The 23,152-nt window shown below is 35.9% G+C and overlaps 2 protein-coding genes across 3 annotated transcripts in view; one reads left to right on the top strand and one right to left on the bottom strand.

Moving 5' to 3' along the window:
* Positions 1-1,538: 1,538 nt before the first annotated feature.
* Positions 1,539-10,331, top strand: LOC127971375 (metal cation symporter ZIP8). Of its 2 annotated transcripts, none has more exons than XM_052574344.1 (8): positions 1,539-2,190; positions 2,358-2,523; positions 3,997-4,166; positions 4,712-4,834; positions 5,056-5,166; positions 7,945-8,134; positions 8,298-8,482; positions 9,873-10,331. In XM_052574344.1, the coding sequence occupies exons 1-8, from the start codon at positions 1,972-1,974 to the stop codon at positions 10,020-10,022; spliced, it is 1,314 nt and encodes a 437-aa protein (XP_052430304.1). In that variant the 5' UTR covers positions 1,539-1,971; the 3' UTR covers positions 10,023-10,331. The 2 variants fall into 2 exon arrangements, with proteins under 2 accessions (XP_052430304.1, XP_052430303.1); XM_052574343.1 differs by having other exon boundaries at positions 5,053-5,166.
* The window catches only part of LOC127971373 (diacylglycerol kinase theta), a 41,508-nt gene continuing 20,657 nt past the window's right edge, over positions 2,302-23,152 (bottom strand). Inside the window, exons 9-24 of the mRNA XM_052574341.1 lie at positions 22,854-23,068; positions 21,382-21,466; positions 21,053-21,107; positions 19,432-19,493; positions 19,141-19,291; positions 18,255-18,293; positions 16,832-16,947; positions 16,285-16,436; positions 15,885-16,033; positions 15,584-15,762; positions 15,333-15,433; positions 15,092-15,238; positions 14,893-15,004; positions 14,112-14,264; positions 13,657-13,747; positions 2,302-2,625 (exon numbers count right to left, since the gene is read on the bottom strand). Of these exons, the coding sequence (XP_052430301.1) occupies positions 2,585-2,625; positions 13,657-13,747; positions 14,112-14,264; positions 14,893-15,004; positions 15,092-15,238; positions 15,333-15,433; positions 15,584-15,762; positions 15,885-16,033; positions 16,285-16,436; positions 16,832-16,947; positions 18,255-18,293; positions 19,141-19,291; positions 19,432-19,493; positions 21,053-21,107; positions 21,382-21,466; positions 22,854-23,068 (1,848 nt within the window). The 3' untranslated portion in view covers positions 2,302-2,584. The remainder of the gene's footprint in view (positions 2,626-13,656; positions 13,748-14,111; positions 14,265-14,892; positions 15,005-15,091; positions 15,239-15,332; positions 15,434-15,583; positions 15,763-15,884; positions 16,034-16,284; positions 16,437-16,831; positions 16,948-18,254; positions 18,294-19,140; positions 19,292-19,431; positions 19,494-21,052; positions 21,108-21,381; positions 21,467-22,853; positions 23,069-23,152) is intronic.

Genomic DNA, 23,152 nt, shown 5'->3' with positions numbered 1-23,152 from the left:
TAACGATTGCGTCATAACTACTCGGCTCTCTGTCGCATTACCGTACAGACAGGTGGAGAAGCTCGCAGGCAATTACCTTAATATTGAGTACTGGCGTTACATTTTAAAATACTATACAAAATAATTAATCAGAATACTTACTCCTGCTCACTCACGACAAAGATCTCCCCGCTCAAGCTCGCCGTCTCTGCAAGATTAACGATGGCAGTTTGCACGCACAGCTACTAGAAGATGTACATCTGTCAGACAGGTTGCTGATGTCGTCAAGCTTCGTTTGAGTCTGCGCGTCAGAAACGGAAGTGCTAAAAAACGCTAAAACTGGGCTTCATTTGTCTCAATTGAGTTCCAATGGGGTCGCTGTGTCCATTTCTTTTACTGTCTATGGTAGCAACTCCCCAAGATTCCTTAGAGATCTACAAAACATATTTTTAAACCAGTCCTATAGATCCTATATTTATAGCAGTCCAATATAAACTAAATATTTAAAAGCATTAATTTCCAGCAGAAGTAACTATTGGACATCCAAAGAAATGTAAAGATTTCTAGACTTTTAAAACGTAATACCCCAGCTGAAGTTTCCTACCCTGTCCTTTTAAGTTAAGAAAAACTTTATGTAGATATAAAACAATTTATTTTAGGAATATATTTAGTTCATCATTTTGCATATTAAAAAATGTGGCCAATTTGATATTTAGCATCACTGCAGAGTTTTATAACCAGACATGTTCACAAGGCTTTTTATTTTTATTTTTTTATTATTAAATAAATATGTAAAAAAAAAAAAAAAAAGACCTAGAGGTTAAAGGATGGCCAAACAATATATAGCAATTAAAATTCAAAGGAGATTGAGTGGAAGAAAAACCTATTACATAAATAAATGATAAAAAGTCAAATAAATAAGCAGATCACATAACAATAAACATACTCTTCCCTCAAGACATAAATTATCAAGTAAAATTACACAAAAACACCAAAAAGTGAGCAATTAAAGTTTTAGATGTCTTTTTGTTACAGCAGGTGGATAAAGATAGATTATTTTAATATCTTCTTGAAAGTAGAAGAAAGACATGTTCACAAATCTCTGAGGTCCAAGTCAAGTCACAAGTCTTTATGATGCGACTCCAGTGCTACTCGAGTTTCCGTCTCTGTTAATAACACACTTAAACATTTGAAACAATGCCTCTTGAATTAGGGGAACTTTTCTGTCCCCTTAGATGATTAAAAAACTCTAAAAAGTACATAGTGTTAACATATGTAACTTTAAAATGTACTATTTATTATACACTTTAAAAACTAAAACTAAAATGGATTGAACAAGTTTTTTAGAGAAAAAAAAACAGTTTAATTTTTTTTCAAGATTCAAGCAGGTAATTTATGGAAGTCTATTTGCTCCCAGTTTCTGTAGGTGTGTTCATAAATATCTCCAAATATTTCCAATTTGTGTCAACGAAATTGAAAATGAATCAAAATAAACTCGTACAGAATATTATGTACAGGCTCCGCCTATGTCCTGCCTACAATCAATAAATTATGCAATGTTTGCACGGCGTTTTTATTCACATGTAACGGTATTTTTTTGCCTGTATATAGAGTCTTGCAAAAGTTTCTTTAGTGTATTTAATTTGTACTCGATCTCATATCAAAATAACTGGATGATTTTGATGAATCCTCTGTATGTTGGATGTGCTGACCGCAGGAGGCTGCTGGTTTGAGCTCTGCTTGTTTGTTTGCGGGTGAATCAAGCGGAATTTATCAGGGCTGGCCGGGTGCCAGATGAAGGCGAGACGTAGCCTATCGCTCAGGACACCGAGGATACTAATAGAGACGAAATAATTCATTCTTATAATTGTTCTTATCTTTATTCTTAAGATGCAACTTTGGGTGCTGATGTGTTGTTCTGCTCCCGTTTAAAACTCTCGCTGCTTCTGCTTCACTCGGATCACTTCAGACTGAAACCTGTGGTCTGTAAGCATGGCAGGCATTCCCAAATCATTCACTCATCTGTTCATAGGCTTTCTAACAACTGTAATCTCAGGATTAAGAGCCAGCTCTCTGCAGCAGGTCTTCGTGAAGGATATTGTAGCTGTTTATGGAAAAAACGGTTCACTGGATCTTAATGGCATTAACAGTTTATTGAAGACAATTGTACAAGACAAATTATTGGATCCGAACATTCCTCTACATGCTCAGGTAATCTGGTCACTTTAGTTACTTTAAAGTATTTACTAAAATATTTGACATTTTAGGATGTGCCTCACATTAGAGAACATACACAAAAACATTCATACTGTATGATAGGACTAGTTTTGTCATTCTTTGCTTTATTTCATTGACTTGACATCGTCTCTGTTTATCAGTGTGTGTCCGGAGAAGATATTCTGGTGCACTATGGACTTCAGAACCTCTCTTATCTGACAGAGGAGCATCTGGTCACTCTCTGCCCGGCTCTGCTCAACCAAGCTGTACTGCCCCCCTGTTCATCTGAAGCTCCAGGAGCAGGCCTAAGGGACATTGATCTGCGTGGTGAGTGAGTGAGTCTTCATCTGCTGCAAGACGTTACAGCAGTCTCTAAATCTCACATCCTCTAGTGTGAATAATAGCAGAGAAGGATGGGAAGTTTGTCACCTGAAAAAAGTTATATAAAGTTAATAATGAAAATCTCAGAAGAGGCAAAAAATTATGGCTGTGCATGATTTCAATAAGTCTTTTTTTTCTTTTTTTGTATTAGTACTATTTTGAACTTCTTTTATGCTTACTTCAGTAAATGTTTAAGCAAAGTTCAAGCAAAACAAGCTCAGTGGACGAAATACTACTACTACTACTACTGATATATTATTTATATATTATTTAAATTAGTATTTTTTGGATTAGTGCTGTTTTTTTTTTGCTGCTTTAATGTTTATTTAATAAAAAATACCTGTACGTTTTACAAAAATAATGTAAATCACTTTTAAATATTATGACAATTACATACAGTTGTGTTTTGTTGTCTTTAAAATAATATCACAAAACAAAACAATCTTCCTTTTTGCAAAATATTTGTTAATGCAAAACAATATTTGAAGTTGAAAAATAAATATATATTGTTTAAACTGGTAGTTTTTGTATTAGTGCAATATTGATTTTATTCTAATTTAAAAACAACTATAATATACTTCAATAAGAATATCTTGTATTACAGTAATGAAAATCACAGTTGAGAATAATGGCAATAATTGGCTTTAGAATTATTTAAAGCAAAAGCCTTATTTGATGCAAAACACAACTTTTGTAATATTTAAAACTTGCTAAAATATATGATATATAATTATATAATATATAATAAATTATAGACGATAGTTTAATTGTCTCAATAACTCTCAATCTGAGTTATTATAGTAAACTAAAATCATAAGTCACGTAAAAAATTTTTTTTAATTGAAATAAACAGTAACTGAAATAACTTTTTTTAACTAGTTGACAAGGCAAATGTATAATGTATAATTTTAATTTAATTTAATTTAAAAACTATTTAAAACTATATGGGCATATTTCTATAAATATGTAATAAAAATAAAAAAAGTCAAAAACAGAAAAATTATTAAAACTTAAAATGAAAGCAAAAAAAGCTATTCAAACTATAAATAAAAACTATAATTGTATCTCAACAATATTAAAATAACGCTTGGTATTTTAATGCAAAACAAAACAATCTTACTATAATGGAGTAAAGAATACAGTTTTACAAAAAATATCAGAAAATATCACAAAGCAAAAATCTTTATGCATAGCACTATTTTCTTATTTTTGCACATATACAATTTTTATATTGCTTTGTATCATTATAATAGAGTAATAAAGCACTGTAATAAAGTAATGAAAATAACTGTCAAGAATAAGGACAATTATTATGAATTGTCATTTAAAAATAACGCCACAAAGTAAAACTCTTTTTTTTTTTATATGCAAAATGATAATTCTAGCTGTTTGAGCTCTCCCCTCTCTTTCTGCACACAGTATGGGGATTTGGCTTCTTGGCTGTTACCTTCATTAATCTGGCCTCACTGCTGGGTCTGACTCTCGTTCCCTTAACTAAAAAGCCCTACTTCCCCAAAGTGCTCACCTACTTCATTGGTCTGGCTGTTGGCACACTCTTCTCCAATGCTGCCCTCCAACTTATACCTGAGGTGAAATGCTTTTCCATTTGTCAGTTTATCACATTCACATAGTTAGAAGCTTTCTTCAAGTCATTTATTTCAGTTTTGGACAGAGGTTGTTGAAGGTCACATTGGTGGCACAACAGGATTATGAACCCAGTAGCCTGCACTGGATCATTCTTGCTTCTTAGAAATCAACCTCCAACCGACAAGCTACCATTAATACATCTTTAATCGCCTTTGTATCAGCACTATGATGCTGATGCAGATTATTTATGCTTAAAATGATTGCATAATAATAAAATGCTCTTTGTACTGGACTCGTTCATTTGTTTTTATGTGCAAATGCTGCAAATGTTTCTTAAAATGTGATGACATGATGGTTGCATGACGTGATATTTGTTTTGCAATGGTTGCACGTTGTAATATTTATTTTGGGTTTGCCATTTAACTTCAACCAATAATGTGCATGTGTACACTGGGAACTCAGGCTATCTGGTTTAACTTTCTCAAAGACACTGAAGCAGGTTATGATTTAAATGTCTGCTTCATGATTACTTCCTCTAATTGAACAGGCCTTTGGGTTTGACCCAAAAGCAGACGGTTACGTTTTCGAAGCTGTTGGGATCTTTGGTGGATTCTATGTGCTGTACATCACTGAAAAAATCCTGAGGATAGTCCTGAAACCAGAACATGGGGTGGGTTCATCTCAGAATTATGAAGACTGAATGTTTCTAATGCAATCAAATATTTACATTTAAAGTAATATAACATATTTGATAAATACAGTTGCTGCAATTAACTGCAAGCTAATAGTAAAGCTTCTTTAATGGTAAATCTCAGATATGTTGTATATTAGCATGTATGTTCTTTTTAACCATATGCAGTAATCATACGTTTCATTTTCGAACCCCAGCAGGGCCACGGACACAGTCACTTCCAGCCCTCAGAGGGCATCCAACAGAACGGCGCCATCAGTATAGTGGACTCTGATAAAGCAAGCATAACCTCTGACCCTCCAGTGGAGCAGGTACAACTGGTCAGATCTCACAAAAATTACACATAATGCCAAGAGATATGCAAACGACCGAAATATAGCCATGAGTTACATAAAAAGTATAAAAATAGCTAACAGTTCGGGGGGACAAAATAATGATTTGTTTAAAAAAATGTAGTAAAAAAAAGTTTTTTACATTTTTAATGTAAGTGGTGCATGTCCATGATAATTTCATACTAATCCATGTATAATATTAAAAGTAAAGTATATTGTACAATACACTACTGTTCACAATTTTGGGGTCAGTAAGATTTTTTTTATATATTTAAATAAATAAAAAAAACATTGAATATGACAATAAAGCGATTTATACTGTTACTAAATATTTTCATTTAAAAAATGCTAACTTTCTTTTCATCAAACCTTTTTTTTTTTTTTTTTTTTTTTGAGCACCAAATCAATTTCTGAAGGCAGGAGTAATGACTGCTGGAAGTTCAGCTTTGCAACCCAGGAATAGATTTAAATTTAAAATGATTATTTTAAATTGTAATAATATCTTACAATATTACTGTTTTAATATTTTGGTAAAATAAATGCATCTAACCAATCAGAAGAATTTTACAAAACCCAAACTTTTGAAGGGTAGTATAAATATAAAAATAAATATATGATGCACAGTAAATAGGCCAGCCATTACCACTTGAAGTGAAGCTAAAAATACTTGTGAACTACCTCTGTGGTGAATTTGTTGTAGTAAAACTAGACTTTTACATTTTCTGTGGTGCTTGTCCATGAAAAAAAAACAGGATGCCAAGGAACATCTTTGAGTTTTCTAAGGTGTTGTGGGTGGAGCCCACCTCCTCAAGTCTCTATGATAGTCTGCTCTCTATAAAGGGCCCAGGAACCTCCTCGAATGCAAGTCTTCAGGATTTTGTGCAGCCTTAAAGGGGGGGTGAAATGCTCATTTTCACTCAATCTCCTGTTAATCTTGAGTACCTATAGAGTAGTACTGCATCCTTCATATCTCCAAAAACTCTTTAGTTGTATTATATTTATAAGAGAAAGATAGTCTGTACCATTTTTTTTTTTTTTGGAAAAACACGAGCGCCTGGAGGCGTGACATGTGGGCGGAGCTAAAGAATCACAAGCGTGAGTAGGTTTTTGCGTTGAGAGCGTCTGGAAGCTGTAACATTACCGTGAGGAAAAAAACATCCAAAACAAACCATGGCTAACAGTCAGATTCAGCGTATATTTATGATCCAGAATCAGATCCAGAGGCTGAAATTTAACAAGAGCAGCAGCAGCAACGACGTCTCTATGTGGTATGTACTAAAACTGTATATATTTGCTTAGCGGTTTTGGAAAATGACTAAGTTCCACTTTATGTTGTCTTTTTTATTTTTTATTTTAAGCTTTACATGTGGAAAGTGCAGTTTGATGACAACATCGCATGTTGTTTACTTGATGTGCTTACACGCCGATAGCTAAGTTAACAACACAGAGATATTTGAAGCAGTTTTACTCACCGCATGCGGTTCAAACACACGATCGTGACCCTTTTTCGTTGGGACTGCATTATCCTTAAGAAATAAACGATATGCAAATCCGTCGTCAAACTGGGCCTTGTTTGTAAAACAATCTTCGAAATGCAGGGAACAAACAAAAACACTTGCACAACTCCGTTGATGCTCTGTAAAAATAAACTCCGTCCACTGGTCCCTTAATGCAGTTTTTTTTTTTTTGGGTAATCTGTGCAGGGTTGTCTTGCCCTGGCAACCAAAAACACACTTCTTTTGTGACATTTCGCTCTCTCGCTCTGGTCAGTGAATGTCAGTGCTCTGCTATACGGGAGCGCACGCTCTTCCGGCAGAAGTGTCCTTAGGACCCATATAAGGAAATTCCGCTCCATCTAACGTCACACAGAGCCATACTCGAAAAAAACTTTCCGAAACTTGTGACAAACCGGAAGGAGTATTTTTGGAACAGAAATACTCCTTCAAACGTACAACTTAATTTTTGAAACTTTGTCCATGTTTAGCATGGGAATCCAACTCTTTAACAGTGTAAAAAACTCAGTATGCATGAAATAGCATTTCACCCCCCCCCCCCACCCCCACCCCCCTTTAATGTCTGCAGCACGAACTGTGCAGGAAAAATGATGCACCGAATTTTAATACTAATAATTTGACTTGTTATCTTATAGATTTATTCAAATCATCATATAAGCAATTATATAAATAATACTTGGATTAGCAAACACCTAACATTTTTTATGATATCTATAAAAACTGTTTGATTATCTCAGAAGTAAACAATTGAAGATTACTTGAAAGCGTCTGTCATAATCAGACAGACATAATAATGATTTGTCATGACGACCAGGCTGTTAAGTGAATTCTGGGTTATCAATCAATCAATCATCAAAAAAGCCCCAAACAGCTGTTTAAGTATCATTAGCATGCAACACAACATGACTGCTGGTGTGTTTGGAGTTTTTTGGCACAGAATTGAGAAGTTGATAGCGTGCAGGTCAGTGCAACCTACAGTCCAGCTGTAGAGACACACACACACAGCTGTGTTTGCTTTCATCTGTCACAGCTGCCAGCAGAAACAAGATTGTCTTCTGCCCTTTGACCTACATCACGAGCACCATGCAACTGGGATTGTCATTTTGCCCCTGCAACAATACAAAAAGTTAGACCTCGGGGCTAAAAGTAAATAGTATTTGAAATATGAACCCAGAGTTGAAGCTGAAGAGATGTTGTTATAGTACGAAATGAGGTTTCCATTTAGATGTGAACGTCATTGCAGGGGTGCTGCAGATGGCTCAGAGGAAGACGGCTGGCCAGCGTGAAGACGGTGGCATGGATGATTTCCATCAGCGATGGTCTCCACAACTTCATTGACGGACTGACCATCGGCGCTTCCTTCACCGTGTCGATTCTCAGCGGCTTTAGCACTTCCATTGCTATCGTCTGCGAGGAATTCCCTCATGAGCTGGGTAAGAAAAATACTGACTCATTTACCCAACCAGAAATGTTGTCAGATCCGATCTTTAAGCCCTGCGCCAAACCACCTCTGTGACTGGCTTCTTCCCCTTTGCATGATGACCTTCATTTAAAAAAAGTGCGTGAAGCACATTAGCGCTCTGTCTCCCCCTGTAGGCGACTTTATTATCCTGCTGAACGCAGGGTTGAGCGTTCCACAGGCCGTCTTCTTCAACCTGCTGTCTTCTATGTCCTGCTACGTGGGCCTCGTCCTGGGCTTCTTGTTGGGTAGAGCTTTTGCCCCCAACATCATCTTTGCCTTTGCTGGCGGCATGTTCCTTTACATCGCCTTGGCTGATATGGTAAGAGCAGTGTGGGTTAGAAAGCACAGCACATAGTGTTTTATCGCATTTATTAATACATTTATATTTTTATTCGGTATGAACACATTAAATTGATCAGAAGTGGCAGTATTATTAGAAAAGATTACTATTTGAACACTGCCAAAATGCTTTTCTGAATTGCCATTTTCCAGTACACATAAAAAACAAACAGTCTTACAATTACTGCAGACAAAATGATGTGAGATATTTTTTTATTTTTTTATCAAAATCAAGTGAGTTTATGCGTAAAACAAGAAAAAATATCTGTCAACGGTGAAAGAAAGATAGTCCTGTTTTCCCTTTGAATTATTTATTTTTTCTTATCCCAGTGGTATATTAGATATTTTTCTTTTATTAGGCATAAACACATTTTTCAGAACAAGACTTAATATCTTCTCATTTTATTTGTCAAGTAACTGTATCTCGATTTAATATAAGAATATAGGAATGGAAAACCGGAAAGAAATAAAAAGGTTTTCTTTTTTGCAGTGTAATAAATGCTGTTATTTTTAATGTTCTTTTTCAAGATTACTGAAATAAAGTATTCCACTAGAATATTATGCAGCACAACTGTTTTCAATATTCATAATCATAAAATGTTTGAAATGAGTGGCTAATCAATAAAGACTGGAGTAATGGCTGCTTTGCCATCACATAAATAAATTATATTTTTAAATATATTATATTAGTAAACACTTACTTGAATATTTCAGTTTTTACTGTATTTTTGATCAAATAAATGCAGCTTGAGCATAAAATACTTTTAAAAACAGTATTTCAATGTTTATCATGTTTGTTGTTGTTGTTGTTGATCGCTTTTACTTACAATGATTAGTGTTTTTTTTTTCCCCTTATGCCTGGAGCTAAATAAGAAATGTGATGTTACCATATTTATCATAATTTATGGCTTCTTTGTAATAATCCTGAACAATCATTCTGGTCCTATATTGACACCTAGAGGCAGCATCAAAAAGTCGTTTTTATTACAGATGCGTTAAAAAATAAAAAAAAAAAAAAAAAAAAAATAAAAAAAAAAAAAAAAAAAAAAAAAAAAAAAATATATATATATATATATATATATATATATATATATATATATATATATATATATATATATATATATATATATATATATATATATATATATATATATATATATATATATATATATATATTTGCCTCAGTAATACATTATGTTATAAATTATGGGTGTTAAAGAGATAAAGTCAGCAGAATTAAGCTATTCATGTCTCAAAATGTCCAGGTTACTTATTTAAACACAAAATTTGACTACATTTTTAATGATTGAACAGAACATAAATCTGTGTTAGCAAAGCAAATACTGACCATCTTTCTCTCTCTCACCTAGCTGCCTGAAATGAACATGATTGCCAATGAACAAGTGCAGAGCACGAAGGCAGATATCATTTTTTTTGCCATCCAGAATGCAGGAATGCTGACAGGGTTTGCCCTGATTCTTCTCATCACATTGTATGGTGGGAACATCAGCCTGGGCTGAGCCCTTGTTCCAGATCGTACTCTCATTTAAACTATTTATTTGAGAAGAAACAACTTCATACTATTATTAAATCGTTTAAACTGAGGAAACTTGAAAATCATTAGGTGTTAAATAATTTGATGATTTCTCAACATGTATAATTTTTTAACCAATTTATACTGTTGTAAATTACAGACTGACTTACTAATCATGTTTTGTAGAACAGAAAGCACGATTGCTCACATTTGGTGCGATCTGAATGATCACATTTGAACAGAAACTTTGAAAATAAGGAGACCGAACAAAACTGTATTAAAAAGTCCAAATTTATGTCTCTTTTCTTTTTCACTGGACACATCCATCTGTTTTACAGCTGATGATATATCTATACATTTAGTCATTTAATATTCATTAAACACAATGAACACTTAAAAGCATCTTTAAAACAGTACAGTCAGTGCAATATCTTTATAGATCAAATTAAAAACATTTTCTCTCCAAAAATATACATCTATAGAGATCTCGGAACATTAATTCTAACCCACTTTACAAGAAGTAATCAGAAAACTTGAATCACGCCAGGAGGTTAAATAACTTAAACAGTTCTGACTGAACAAAGTTATTGGGTGAATCTCAAAAAAGGTCATATTTCATTCTAAAATCAAAAGAAGAAAGAGATTATACTTAGCTTTTTTTCATTACTTTCAAGATATGTATACAGAACTGTAGTAACTGTTGTACTCCCTTTAATGCAAATTAAATTGTTTATGGTTATTACAAAAAATAATAATAAAAATTTGACTTGACGTATTACGCTGTCATGAGAATATTTAGTGAAAATATGCTTAATTTTCATGAACAGAATTTCAAAATAAAAAATAAATAAATTATAAAACCTTATTTGTCCTAAAATGGTCGTATAATTTTAAATAGTTATATAGATTTTTAGCATTCGATTTTTTTTGGGGTGAAATTTGACGTTTTTTCATGCAATTCACCCTATTAGGAGGCACATCAGCTCTAAAAGACCTAGAACACCACGGTTCTACTTCAGAGTCACTGAACCAGCAGAACAAACAGAATGGCATGGAGTTAAACACACACGTACTGAAATACCCTGGAAGTTCTAGAAGCACTGATATGAGGCACTAAACGCAGAGCTCGGGCCGAACCACACCACAGAACAGCACGTTAGCCCGAGGGGTTGTCCTGGCAACAGGCACGACTACTGCAGAAATCACCACTCAACACATCGCTGGCAAAAGAACGACACGAGAGAAGTCTGCATCTTCATCTTGGATCTGCCATCAACTAAAAAGCCACTGAGACCTAAACCAATACTTTTTCTTACTAATTTAGGGCCCTATGAAATCCATTTGATATTTTCTGGATTTTCTTTTATTTATTTTTTTATACTAATTTAATGCTTAAATGAATTTAGTTTTAATCAAAAAGCATGTTAGATTAATTGAAATCATGAAACGTACATTATGAAACAGCAATTTATTAAAAGTTGAAAAAAAAAATTCAATTCAAATTTCAAGCATCTCTAATTAATTGATTTTTATATAAAAAAAAAAAAAAAGAAATACTGTGCATTTACAATTTTCTGCAGAATAAATTCTGGTAAATAATTTTTCAGGAAAATGTTCCTAAAATTGTGTTTTAATAATTTTATAATTAGTACTAGTACCAGCATTACATTAAGTAATATTTCTGTCAGTGTTTCTTCAAGTTAAACCAAACTTTTATTTTGATGGGCTTCTGTGAAGAAATTTTAGTTTACTGTATGATATGAGCATCTGTAGAGATTATATTCATGTGCTCATATATTGAGGCAGCAGAGGCTGAAAACACCACGAGTATCACGCACGCTTCAGTATGTGTAGTAAATGAAACCGTGCATCTGCGCCATTAATTCACATCACAGACCTGCAGGATCCATATTTAAATAGTATCTTTGTGGCTTAATATTCACAGACAGTAGTCCATATTACGTTTTGATTTTAGTGTAATGACCTACTTTTGATTTATCCATACAAAATTTGGCAAATTCCGAGACATTCAGCGTTATAGTAATTTCATAGGGCCCTACTAATTTTGCAGTGCTAGTTCCAAAAACCGTGTCTGTTTTGCTCTAGCACGTCACATTTTCTCACAAAAGGAATTTTTTTTGTGTCATCTGTGTTAAATTCAATATTTCATCCAATCTGATTATAGGCTATTCCGAAAATTCCCAGACACAATCAGGATGAAAAGCAGGTGCAAGTCTTTGGGCGAGCTTGGCAGAACTTGGTTCTGGGAGTGATGTGTGCCGGTGAGACGAGGTAGATGAAGTCAGACAGTTAGTGGCCGAGGCTGCACCTTGCATCCAGCACATTTACAGGGCAACAGTCTGCCAATAATGCAGGCCTGATGGGAAGTGGAGTGTCTGACCGATCATAAAAACAATATCTAAGGCCAGCCTCATGAATCCAGGGCTGACCAGTCACTGTACAGAAACCACATATACACTAGCCAATATATTACAGCACTGCGCTCGCCTCTAATTTTAGCTTTACAATTGGACGAGTAGCTTTACACGACTGTCTACTATGTCAGATAACAGTAACATATTTACTTACAAATCAATGCTTTCACTAGAACATGATAAAGCTATGTTGGCTTAAAGGTTCATATGACCAGTTACTGGCACCACGTTAAATACCGCATATGCTATGTGATCTTGCATGGAATGTTTTATCAAGTATCGTACGCATTATATTACTACTAACACCAAAAGTGGTGCAGGTGTCCACAAACATTGTAGGAATTTACAAACATTCACCCTTCGTAAAATCAACAACTCTTTAGCATTTCACAGTATTATTCGGTACCACACACGTTCAAAAAGCCATTGATATTCATTCGTTTTTTTTTACGAAAACGGCTGTGATGACGCCACATTGATTCTGGCGCATGATTACGCCTCTGGTCTCACAGTTGAGAACGCGACAAAATTGATATACAAAGATAATCCACCTATACAATCAAATATGCTCTTAATGAAGAAGAACTAGAGTCGTTTGTACATTTATACTGCATTATTTTGGTTTATATACTTGTGGAAAGCTACTAGGGGACTGCTATTGCAAATAAACCTCAAGTAAGACATTAATCATTATAAAGACAAAAATGACCAGGTGAGTCACAGTATGTACCATAAACCAAAAAGCCCATCTTAACATACAAACTCGATGTTTACAAAAGGATATTTTTTGGCGCAATGCGATTAAACACTGGTTGCTTATTAACATGTGCCGTAGCATTTCAGTGATGAACTACTTTAAGACAAGGTTCCCTTTGAAAACAAGACGCGGTTTGGCAGTCAAAACAAAACCAACAGTAATATCTAAGGCAAAAACAGGCTGGAAACAGGCCGAGGGCAGCTGGAGTCCTGAGAAACAGACTGCAGTGCACTCGTCAGACGGGGCGTTTGAACACTACAGACTATGAGATGATAGAGACGGCTGCGTAACTCATTCTAGCGCAGCTAAAGTAATGTTGATACCCACCCAGAGTGTAACAAAGAACAGAGGACAGACTAAAAGAAAAGTTGTCAAGGCGACAGTAAAGGGCTGTCAATGAACTGTTTGTGCGGTTTGTCACTGCCCACCGTCACTGGGAGCGGGACTGTCGGAACGGCCTTCCTTCAAACTGCCTGATTGTTTCTTCTGCTTGGTCTTGGACTTTCTCAGCATGCGAACCTAAAAAAGAAAACAAAAGCCTTTTTAAACATACAGAACTTTATTACCACTGAAGGCTCACAGATGGTGAGAAAGCTAAATTCTGTAACGGAATGACCTTTGGTTCTATTAACAATTCTGCAATCTCCCCTTCTGCAATTAATTGTGAAAAGACAAAAGAGGCCACGATGTGAATTACACATCAAACTGGGGGGAACAGACGTCTCATGAATATTAATGAGGCTTACACTTTCTTGAGGGTTAAATTCAGATCAAGGATATACCTCCTCATAATGTTGCGTTGTTTTTATACAGCCAAGCAGCTAAAGTGAGCCAACCAGACGAAAGGGGGTGGTATGAATGAGTTAAAAACATATAAAAGCACCTTTGGTCCAGCAGCTGAGATGATGATCTGTCCTGGTGATTGTATCCAGGGTTCTCCATCCACCTGCACTGGAATGGGTTTGTTCACAGTGATACGAATGTAGCTGCCCTGAGCGATACGAATCCCAGAACGCATCCCACTCTGAACCTGACCCTAAAGAAAAAGAATAAGAATAATTCATAAATTAATGTGAAAACATAATATGCAACACCATTCAAACACACACCAATAATAAAAAGTATACAGTAAACAATTTTTACAAAACAAATTTTGGCAATACTTAATACTTTAACATTAAATTGTTCAAACGTGACAAAGATATTTACAATGTTATAAAAGATTTCTATTATAAATGCAATAATGCATTTATATATCTATAAATGCTATTTTGAGCTGAAAGAAAAGTGTCACTGATTCCACAAGAATATTAAGCACCACAACTCTTTTCAACATTGATAATAATAATAATAATAATAATAATAAATGTTTCTTAAGCACAATATTAGCAGAATATTACAGTGATTTTTGTTAGATCATGTGACACAGAAGGCTGCTGAAAATTCAGTTTTGCCATGACCAGAATAAATTAGCTTTCAACAATATATTATAATGAAAAACACAATATTATTCTGTGTTAATTATATACTGTGTTTGATCAAATAAGAACAGACTAGGTGAGCATGATAGAATTCGGTCAAAAACATGACAAACTAAAATGTTTAAACAGTTCTTAAAGGTGCAGTGTCCAAAAAAGAGAGTAAGATGGAGCATCAGAACTCACCATGTGCACCACACCAGTAACTCCCACCACCTCCAGCATCCCATCATCTATCCTCGGCCGCCCAAACCGAGACTCGCTGTCTGAGCCCCACAGGTCAGCGCCAGAACCCCAGCTAGACACACACAACAGCTTCAGTCTTCAACAGCAAACTCAGGAACAGTGTGGAAGTGACTTTACTGACATTGTGTGAAACTGATACCTGGGAATATTGAGGAATATCAGTCCCTCTATACTGCGCAGTTCCACTTCCTGTTTGTCCACTTCCAGTCTGATGTCTTTATGAAGGTTTCGCGTGTGACTCAACTTCTGCAGGCCCACCTTTACATACACACCTTTATTGTGGAACCTGCAAGAACAATGACAAAATCAAATACCCGATGCACAGCCCACCCTCACACTAGCTGTGAGCCACACTTCTGAGGTGAAATAATAATACTCACCTGCTATTAAACTTATCTGGGTCCTCCTCACGTGCATGATGAAAGTCCAGACTCAGTTCAGCATCGATTCCCAGACCGAAATAATTATTCATGTGCACAATCTATGACACAGACAGGCATAACCCTGTTATGATCGATGCTTAATGCTAGTAACTTGCAAAAGTAGAATGAAATGCATTTTTTGTTAAAGTTTATTTAATAAATATCCCAATTATATGCATTTATTAATATTTTAACAAATTATGATGTACCTTGGGTGGCTCTAGGAAGCCATTCTCTTTGCCATCCTCTGTCATTTCCTGTGCGTCCAGAAGAATTGTCCAGCGGTCCATTTGCACTTCCTCTGCCTCATCCACAGACAGCATGATATTGTAGGGGTCCTCGCCGCTGTATCCCGCCCCCCACCGCAACACCCGAGCCAGATCGTTTCCTGACAAAACACATGCAGTAGAACTGAGCACAAATAATAATGCTAGCGGTGTTTTAACAAATACTAAAATTTAAAACAGTAAACACTAGAATTCAATGAGGAACATTCCCTTCATCACTCACCGGTGCCCAGTGGAATGATGCCGATCGCTGGCTCAGGACAGGCGATTTTATGCCGGATGGACTCCAGAACCCCCAGCACCCATCCCACTGTGCCGTCTCCTCCACACACCAGGATCCGAAAGTGAGGGACATCCCTGAACGTGTGCAGCCTGTACAATAGACAAGCTCTTATATGTGAGAAGGGCAATGACAGCATTTAACCTTTTTTTAACAAACAGATAAAAAATAGAAATAGAACATCCAAAATAGTCAACTGCACATTGAATTCAATACAGACTAAAATAGTCTAGCAAAACAGATTTTAATATATAAACTGCATAGTGCAAAAAAGTGCAGGTGATTTAAAAGCTATTCATCCAGCTTTATATCTGGCATCATTCAAAAGGAAATGTGGTCTGACCCAGGAAGTGGTCCGCCACTGGTCAGCTCGAACACTTGGTGAGGGTTTAGAAGTTTTCGGAAACTGTATAAGATCTCTCTGCCCTTTAATCCACCACTTTTAGGGTTGACAAAGACTAGCAAGGGGCAACTTCCTTTGGCAAGCTTGCTTTGCTGTGGGGAGAGGAAATAACATTGGTTACAACTGTTGGTGAAATGACTGTTGAATTGTACTGTAGTTTCTCTGTGGGCCACTAGAGGGTGCATCTAAAAAGATTGGGCCAATATTGTGAGCTCTGTTGTTGCAATGAACAGCATGTGACATACTGATCACATTTAAATCAATACAGGTGATTATTTTGAATCAGCTGTTGTTATTTACAATATATGGTCACTTAAAAGGGACAGTTCATAAAAAAATAAAATAAAGAGATAGTACAGTCCTTTCATGCATTTTGCAGAAAGCCGTAGTAAATAATGACAGGATGTTTATTTTTTATTTGTTTAAAAAAGCATATAAAATAAGTCAGTTGTAACCACAGAGTGTCAAATGTAAAAAGGTGGTGTACCATGATCTCAGGTATGACGAGTGAGTAGAGCGGTTTGCCGCTGATGGTGGTGTCTTTGGCCAGCATGTAAATCCTCTCGGCCTCTGAGAAACAGCTGATCTGCAGAACCACAGCTCCTGAAAACAGCACGGCAGCTCAATTACACAATCACTCACTAACACCTGCTCACACCTGGGACACAGTTATTTTTAGCTCTGAGCTCAATTATTTTACCACCTATCATGATATGGTGGAACAAGACAAAAAGTTGGCTTCAGTACGTTAGGTTCAATAGGCTTTTTTTAAAGAAAGAAAAAAATGTACACGTTTATTCAGCAAAGATGCATCAAATTTACCAAAAGTAAAAATTAATGTTTCAAACATTTATTTTGTTCATTTGTTCATTGACTGAATCAGCATATTAGAATGTTTTCTGAAGGATCATGTGACATTAACTGGACTAATGGCAGCAAAAAAAATTGCTAAAAAAAAGAATAAATTAACAAAATACATTAGAATAGACAAAAGTTAATTTAAATTATAATAATATTTCATATAATTCTTACTGTATTTTGTTCAAATAAATGCAACCTTTGTGATCATCTTTGAAAGCATATTTTTTAATGATAATTACTAATAATTAGCATGATATATTAGTAGAATTTTTAATATCATTTTATATTAGATCATAAATATAAATACCTATTTGTTATAGTATATTTATAAACATGTTTATATTTTACATATACACTTCACTTCACTTATAGGTTATAAATAATATACCACATAAACAAAATTGCTGTAAATATTTATAAATATTTCCTGCAGACATTTTTTAATCTTTATTGAAATATTTCTCGTTGAGACGTTTCTTTTGCATAATATTTACTCAAAATGCATAAAAAGGTAGCACTTCTATATGCATCAGTCAAGCGGAATGGTATTTTTTGAAAATGTAAACACCCTTTGTTCCATTTTTCACAAGTATAGCATAGCAGCGAACAACAGGAAATCATAGCGAGAAGTAAAAAGAATAATAACTCTAGGTGTCAAAATTTAAGATCTCCACACAAACCAACACACTGCTGCAACAACAATATAAAAATGCATTGAAAGCATCAAGGCGAGTGAGCCAGTGGGCATGTAGTGGATGACTGAGAACAACCAGCAGTTAGGAGTGTTTGTGTGTAGAACAAGGACTCTCATTTACAGAGCACTAAGAGTAGGCCAGACTGTGGCCCATGCACAAAGCAGGCAGTTTGTTCTGCAGCATGCACCGGCGACCTTCAGTGTTATCAAATAAAGTCAAGCAGTTTAGCTGTGCTCAGAACAAAGACGGATATTATGAGCCATCTCTAAAGGAGGGATGCATTTCCTGTGGATTACAAGGAAACAGGCCATTCTCCCACAGAACCCAATGATTTCTGAATGCAGTTTCTCTTACCTTGTTCAGAGTACACGTGAGTGATGGTGACCAAATGACCTAGGTGGGGAAAGAAATACAGACACAAAATGAGTTTCTTTCTTAGGCAAACCAAATTTGTAGAACGTTAACATTGCATCACTTGCTCACAAATCGATCCCCTGCAGTGAATGGGTGCCGTCAGAATGAGAGTCCAAACAACTGATAAAAATCATAATAATCCATAAGTAATCCAAACCACTCCAGTCCATCAATTGTGAAAACCAATTCATTAAGACATTTTAACTTCAAACTATTTCTTCCAGCTATCCATCTATCTATCCATAGCATTGCTTTCTCAAGTGAACAAGTCTTCTTGTCTGAATCAGGAGTCAAATATGCACACATCAATACTGTTTAAGTGGAAACAGTTGTAAATAAATATGTCGGTGGGTTTTGATGTTAGAGGACGAAGGGGAATTGAGGAACTTTTCACTGGAGGAAGTCTTATTATGGATTATAAACTTGTATTTTGGCCAGGAGCAACAAGTTAAAAAGTTAAAACGCCTTAATTGTGGATTTTTTTTTTTTTAAAAACAAGCACTTTTCACATCACAGCACATTAATTGATGGACTGGATTTGTGGTGATTACTTGTGGATTATTGTGATGTTTTGTGATGTTTTTATCAGCTGTTAGGCCTCTCATTCTGAGAACCACCGGTGAGAAAATACATTTCTATTCCTATATGAACTACTCCATTAACCAACAGATCCAATAACAATGAATGCCCAGCAGTCAATTTATCATTTGTTCGAATATCTTCCAGCAGAGAGGCGACATGCATATTTATGAAGAGTACAATATTTGTAGGATTTGAGCAGTTTAAATCTTGAGCTTACAAATCATATGAACACACACAGACTCACTTTTGACTGAGAGGTGTTCGGATAGCAGGTGTGTGTATTCCTCTTTTTCAAGCTGTGTCGGAAATCCTCCCAAGAGCAGACTGACTTGTGGCACTCGATTCCTGCTTTCCTCAATGTAAAACCGTGTCTGGTTCATCTGTCGCAACGAGGTCTGAAAAGTCACAAGCTCAGAGTTTGAGACAACCTAGAAGCTCTCATTTATTCCATAACAAGCACACACACTTATCAGGGCACATCACCTTGAGTCCTTTCCAAATGGCAAGCAAAATCATCATGACCCGTCTAACATACCTTCCGTATCTCCTGCAGTTTTTCCAGTAAAATCTCCTGACCGCTGAGGACTTGCCGTTGCACTGAAGATGGATAAGAAATGAAAGGGTAAGAAATCGTGAAACCCTTCCACATTTATCAAAGCATTTCTATGTGTTTTAAGCAGGGTTTGCGCAACAAATGCCTTTAATATCAATCAGATTCTTAAAGATACTTGGAGACATTGACAAAAAAACTACTATGCATATCTCATGATTACGGTTAAATAACTCTTCACACTTTTGTAGTAAGTGTTGCCTCTGTGTAAAGATGCTGAAGGCAGTGGTATAGTGCAAATCTGTGTTCTGAAGTGAATTGAAATGATTTCCCATTTGCAGAGAGTAGAGAGCAGTGAACTCTGTGTAGTAGGATTAGGGTGGCCATACGTGCCATTTTTACTGGACATGTCCATGCCATGATTTTTGTATTTGCCTCTGTTTTCCTGTTGTCAAACTTGCTGAAGGTAATGCTCAACCAGTAATTTGCAGGCATTGTACCTCATGGCGCGTACAGAGAATGTCAAAGCAATGCAAATACGCATACATAATAGGTGTGCTCATTCATATGAAGCGCCACTGCGCAGACCGATCTTCATATGATCTCAAAGTTCAGCAAGAGTGATTCGAAAGCATAGGCAGCCGTCTGCTCACTATAGCCCTCGCAGATGTCATACAATGATGTGTTTGTTTCTGTGAAGTGCAAAACAGCCAAAACCTGGACATTTTAGGCAATATAGAAAAATCCTGGCTAGGAGGTGTCCCATAAAATTGCCACATATGGTCACCCTACTATGTAGGGACCATGGTAATTGGACCACAGTTCAATCATGTTATCTCTTATAACGATTTGGTGATTTGAATCAGGTGTGCTAAACAAGAAAGACATGCAAAATAGATAATGCAGGGGGTAGATAATGCAGAGCTTTTTTCAATGATTCAATTAACCATGTATCACTTTTAAATGTCAGTTTTTCCATTTTAAAAAGGTCATGAACTGCAAAAAAATAAAAAAAATAAATAAATAAATAAATTCCCTTGATCTTTAGACATACGATGTCATTGTACTATATAAACATCCTGTAAGTTGAAGAGCTCAAAACTTTATTGTTAGTCTTAAAACAGCTTATATTGAAGCCAGTCTGCCAAAACGACAACTTGTGGAATGTACAACTGGCTAAACACAGCCTCCGCTGAAGATCAACACCTGCTTCTACATCGGTGCCTTCGCTGAAGATCAACACCTGCTTCTACATCGGTGCCTTCGCTGAAGATCAACACCTGCTTCTACATCGCTGCCTGTTTAGCCCCGCCCACCAATTCATGTAGTGCATGCATGTAGTGTAAATACTGAGAGACGAATGAAGGATGTACTGTAGGCTGTCAAACATACACATTTGTTAGCCAATCACAGCAGTGGCCCCAAAATTGCTTTGCACCAGAAATCTTTTCATTTACTTTTATTTTGTAGGTTTATGGAAGGCATAGGAACACATCATTTTAACACATTGTCTAGAAAATCTTTTTTCCCCCCTTAATTAATATTTACATGCTTGGTAATTGATCAACCAGACTGGAACATACACAACCCATGTAAGAGATCTTACCTTGTTTGCTGCTCATGAAAACTTCTACAAGGTTGAAGTCAGCAGGGTTTTCATTCTATGGACATTTGCAGAAACCATGTGGATCAACATACAAATTGTGCATTAAGTACAGATAACTAGATTTTTGCATTTTCTAAAAAAATATAAATATATATTGTGGCATTTGACTGTGCAAATGTTGGCACTACAATATAAAGGCATTACAGGTGACTGCATTGTGGTAGGCAAAACATATTTAGCTAGTTTATGATACAGATTTCCACATGTTTTGAGGTTCAATACTAGGGTTAAACCTAAGCTGTGTTTCTGAGAATTAAATTCCAAGTTACCTGTTTTTCTATTCGTGGGAGCACTTCCTTTAAGATTGAGTCTACTGTGCTGCTTTTCCCAGCAGTGACTGAGGTGACTTCAACCCTGAAACACATGTGAAAGAACTCTTCATTACGCTAACATTTGAAAACGTTAAGCACTGAAAAACGTTCCATCCCTTGATTCACCAGCGGTCTGGCACTGCGTAAATCATACAATGGTCTGCCACTGAAACTTCAGACAATGTTTTGATTTACTCTGGTCAAATATTGCATAAGAACATTAACATTTGACTGTGGCGCTAACTGGCAGCATGTGTTAAGTCTGACTCAATCCCTCCCTGATTCAAAACGGTTAATAAAACATAAAATGCTTAATTAGTTCCAGACGTGCGTTAACAAAACTAAACGCCTGTTTTAATGGAAACACCAAGCACACGAGTGGCACTTCTATTCTTTGCATGAACTCTAAAGGTTTCCTGTTGAGTTTCTGTAGGCGACGAGGTTCCATCAGCATTTGTGATCCATTTCCTACTGGCATGGAAACAACATGTAACGTAAACCATGGATGCTGTGTCACTTCATCTCTGTGGCAACCAGACACACAACAGCAAGCTTGTCATTAGTCAGGCCATGTGCGTTTTGATGGGTTTCATATACACTCGCTTAGGGGTACACGACACAGCTATTGTCTATTTCCTTGCGATGATTTATGGTTTGTTTGGAGAAGCAAGAGTACTGATGTTCCATAAAACCTTTAGATAAGTAAACTGTAAACTAGAACTCTCCTTTTTACGCAAGACCCGCACATCTTTACGATGTGTTAGCATCTAAAATTTATCGAACACCGTTTTGTATGTAAAATAAATTTTCCATCGTGTTCCGTTTAGCTATATAAAGTAACTATTAAATAGTAGTGTGCGATATGTATCGCCTACACATAATAACGAAGTGCGAGCTGCAATACCATTAGAATGACCCCAGAATTCAAGATATTGGGATCTAAATGCTGTTCTATGCGTTTTTGTTTTATTTATTTCGTTTGATATAGTATGCCAATATCACACAAAAAAAATTTGGTTTTCTTCGAACATCAGCACAATTGCAAATGTAATATTGATTTTATACAACAGTTCAATACGCAAGAAGTTAATATTGTGTGTTACATTTCAGACACAATCATGTCTGTTGTTTGCTTTATTTCCCCAAAGAAAATAGTTGCAAATAAAGCAACATAATAACTGTTGTGCATCTTTGAGAATCACACAGCTGTTTCTCGTAACTGAATGATGTGTTTTTGAATAAATCGGATGAGTCAGTGATTCAACCTCCCATTCATAAAGACAGTGGATCAATCAGCCATTTGAACGAATTGTTTAAATAAATGACTCAATGATTTTAACCTGTAATATTCCGTATGAATCTATGTATTTAAGACAGCTGGACAACACAAAACAGAACAACATATATGCAATAAAAGCAGAAGAGCTTACTTGCGCGAGCTGGAATAAATCTTCACCACTTCCGTTTCTTTAGGTTTTGATCTGAGCACCCAGGAATCAGAAACCGTATCCTTAAATATGGGCTTGTTGTCTGGCGTGCCGTTACGGTTGATGATGTCATCTGTAAACAGTCCCTGTTGGCTGTAACTCTGTAGCTCGTAATCCTGCGGTTCATCTGGGATGTAGAACGCTCTGAGCGATGCTTCCTGTCAGGACAGGAAGTATAGAAATCAGCATAGCACTGACAAAATGGTTGCGTGTTATTCAACCATGGATTTATAATAAAAATT

Source organism: Carassius gibelio, chromosome B14 (genome assembly GCF_023724105.1).
Source record: "Carassius gibelio isolate Cgi1373 ecotype wild population from Czech Republic chromosome B14, carGib1.2-hapl.c, whole genome shotgun sequence".
Classification (NCBI taxonomy): Eukaryota; Metazoa; Chordata; class Actinopteri; order Cypriniformes; family Cyprinidae; genus Carassius; species Carassius gibelio.
This window is presented reverse-complemented; position numbering and strand designations above follow the sequence as displayed.

What these genes read in the sequence shown, in the direction of transcription:
- LOC127971375 (XM_052574343.1), top strand. Translation starts at nt 1,972, where the DNA reads ATGGCAGGCATTCCCAAATCATTCACTCATCTGTTCATAGGCTTTCTA. An exon ending in CTGACCCTCCAGTGGAGCAG is followed by an intron (nt 5,167 to 7,944) that starts GTACAACTGGTC and finishes ACGTCATTGCAG; the next exon opens with GGGTGCTGCAGATGGCTCAG. An exon ending in GGAATTCCCTCATGAGCTGG is followed by an intron (nt 8,135 to 8,297) that starts GTAAGAAAAATA and finishes CTCCCCCTGTAG; the next exon opens with GCGACTTTATTATCCTGCTG.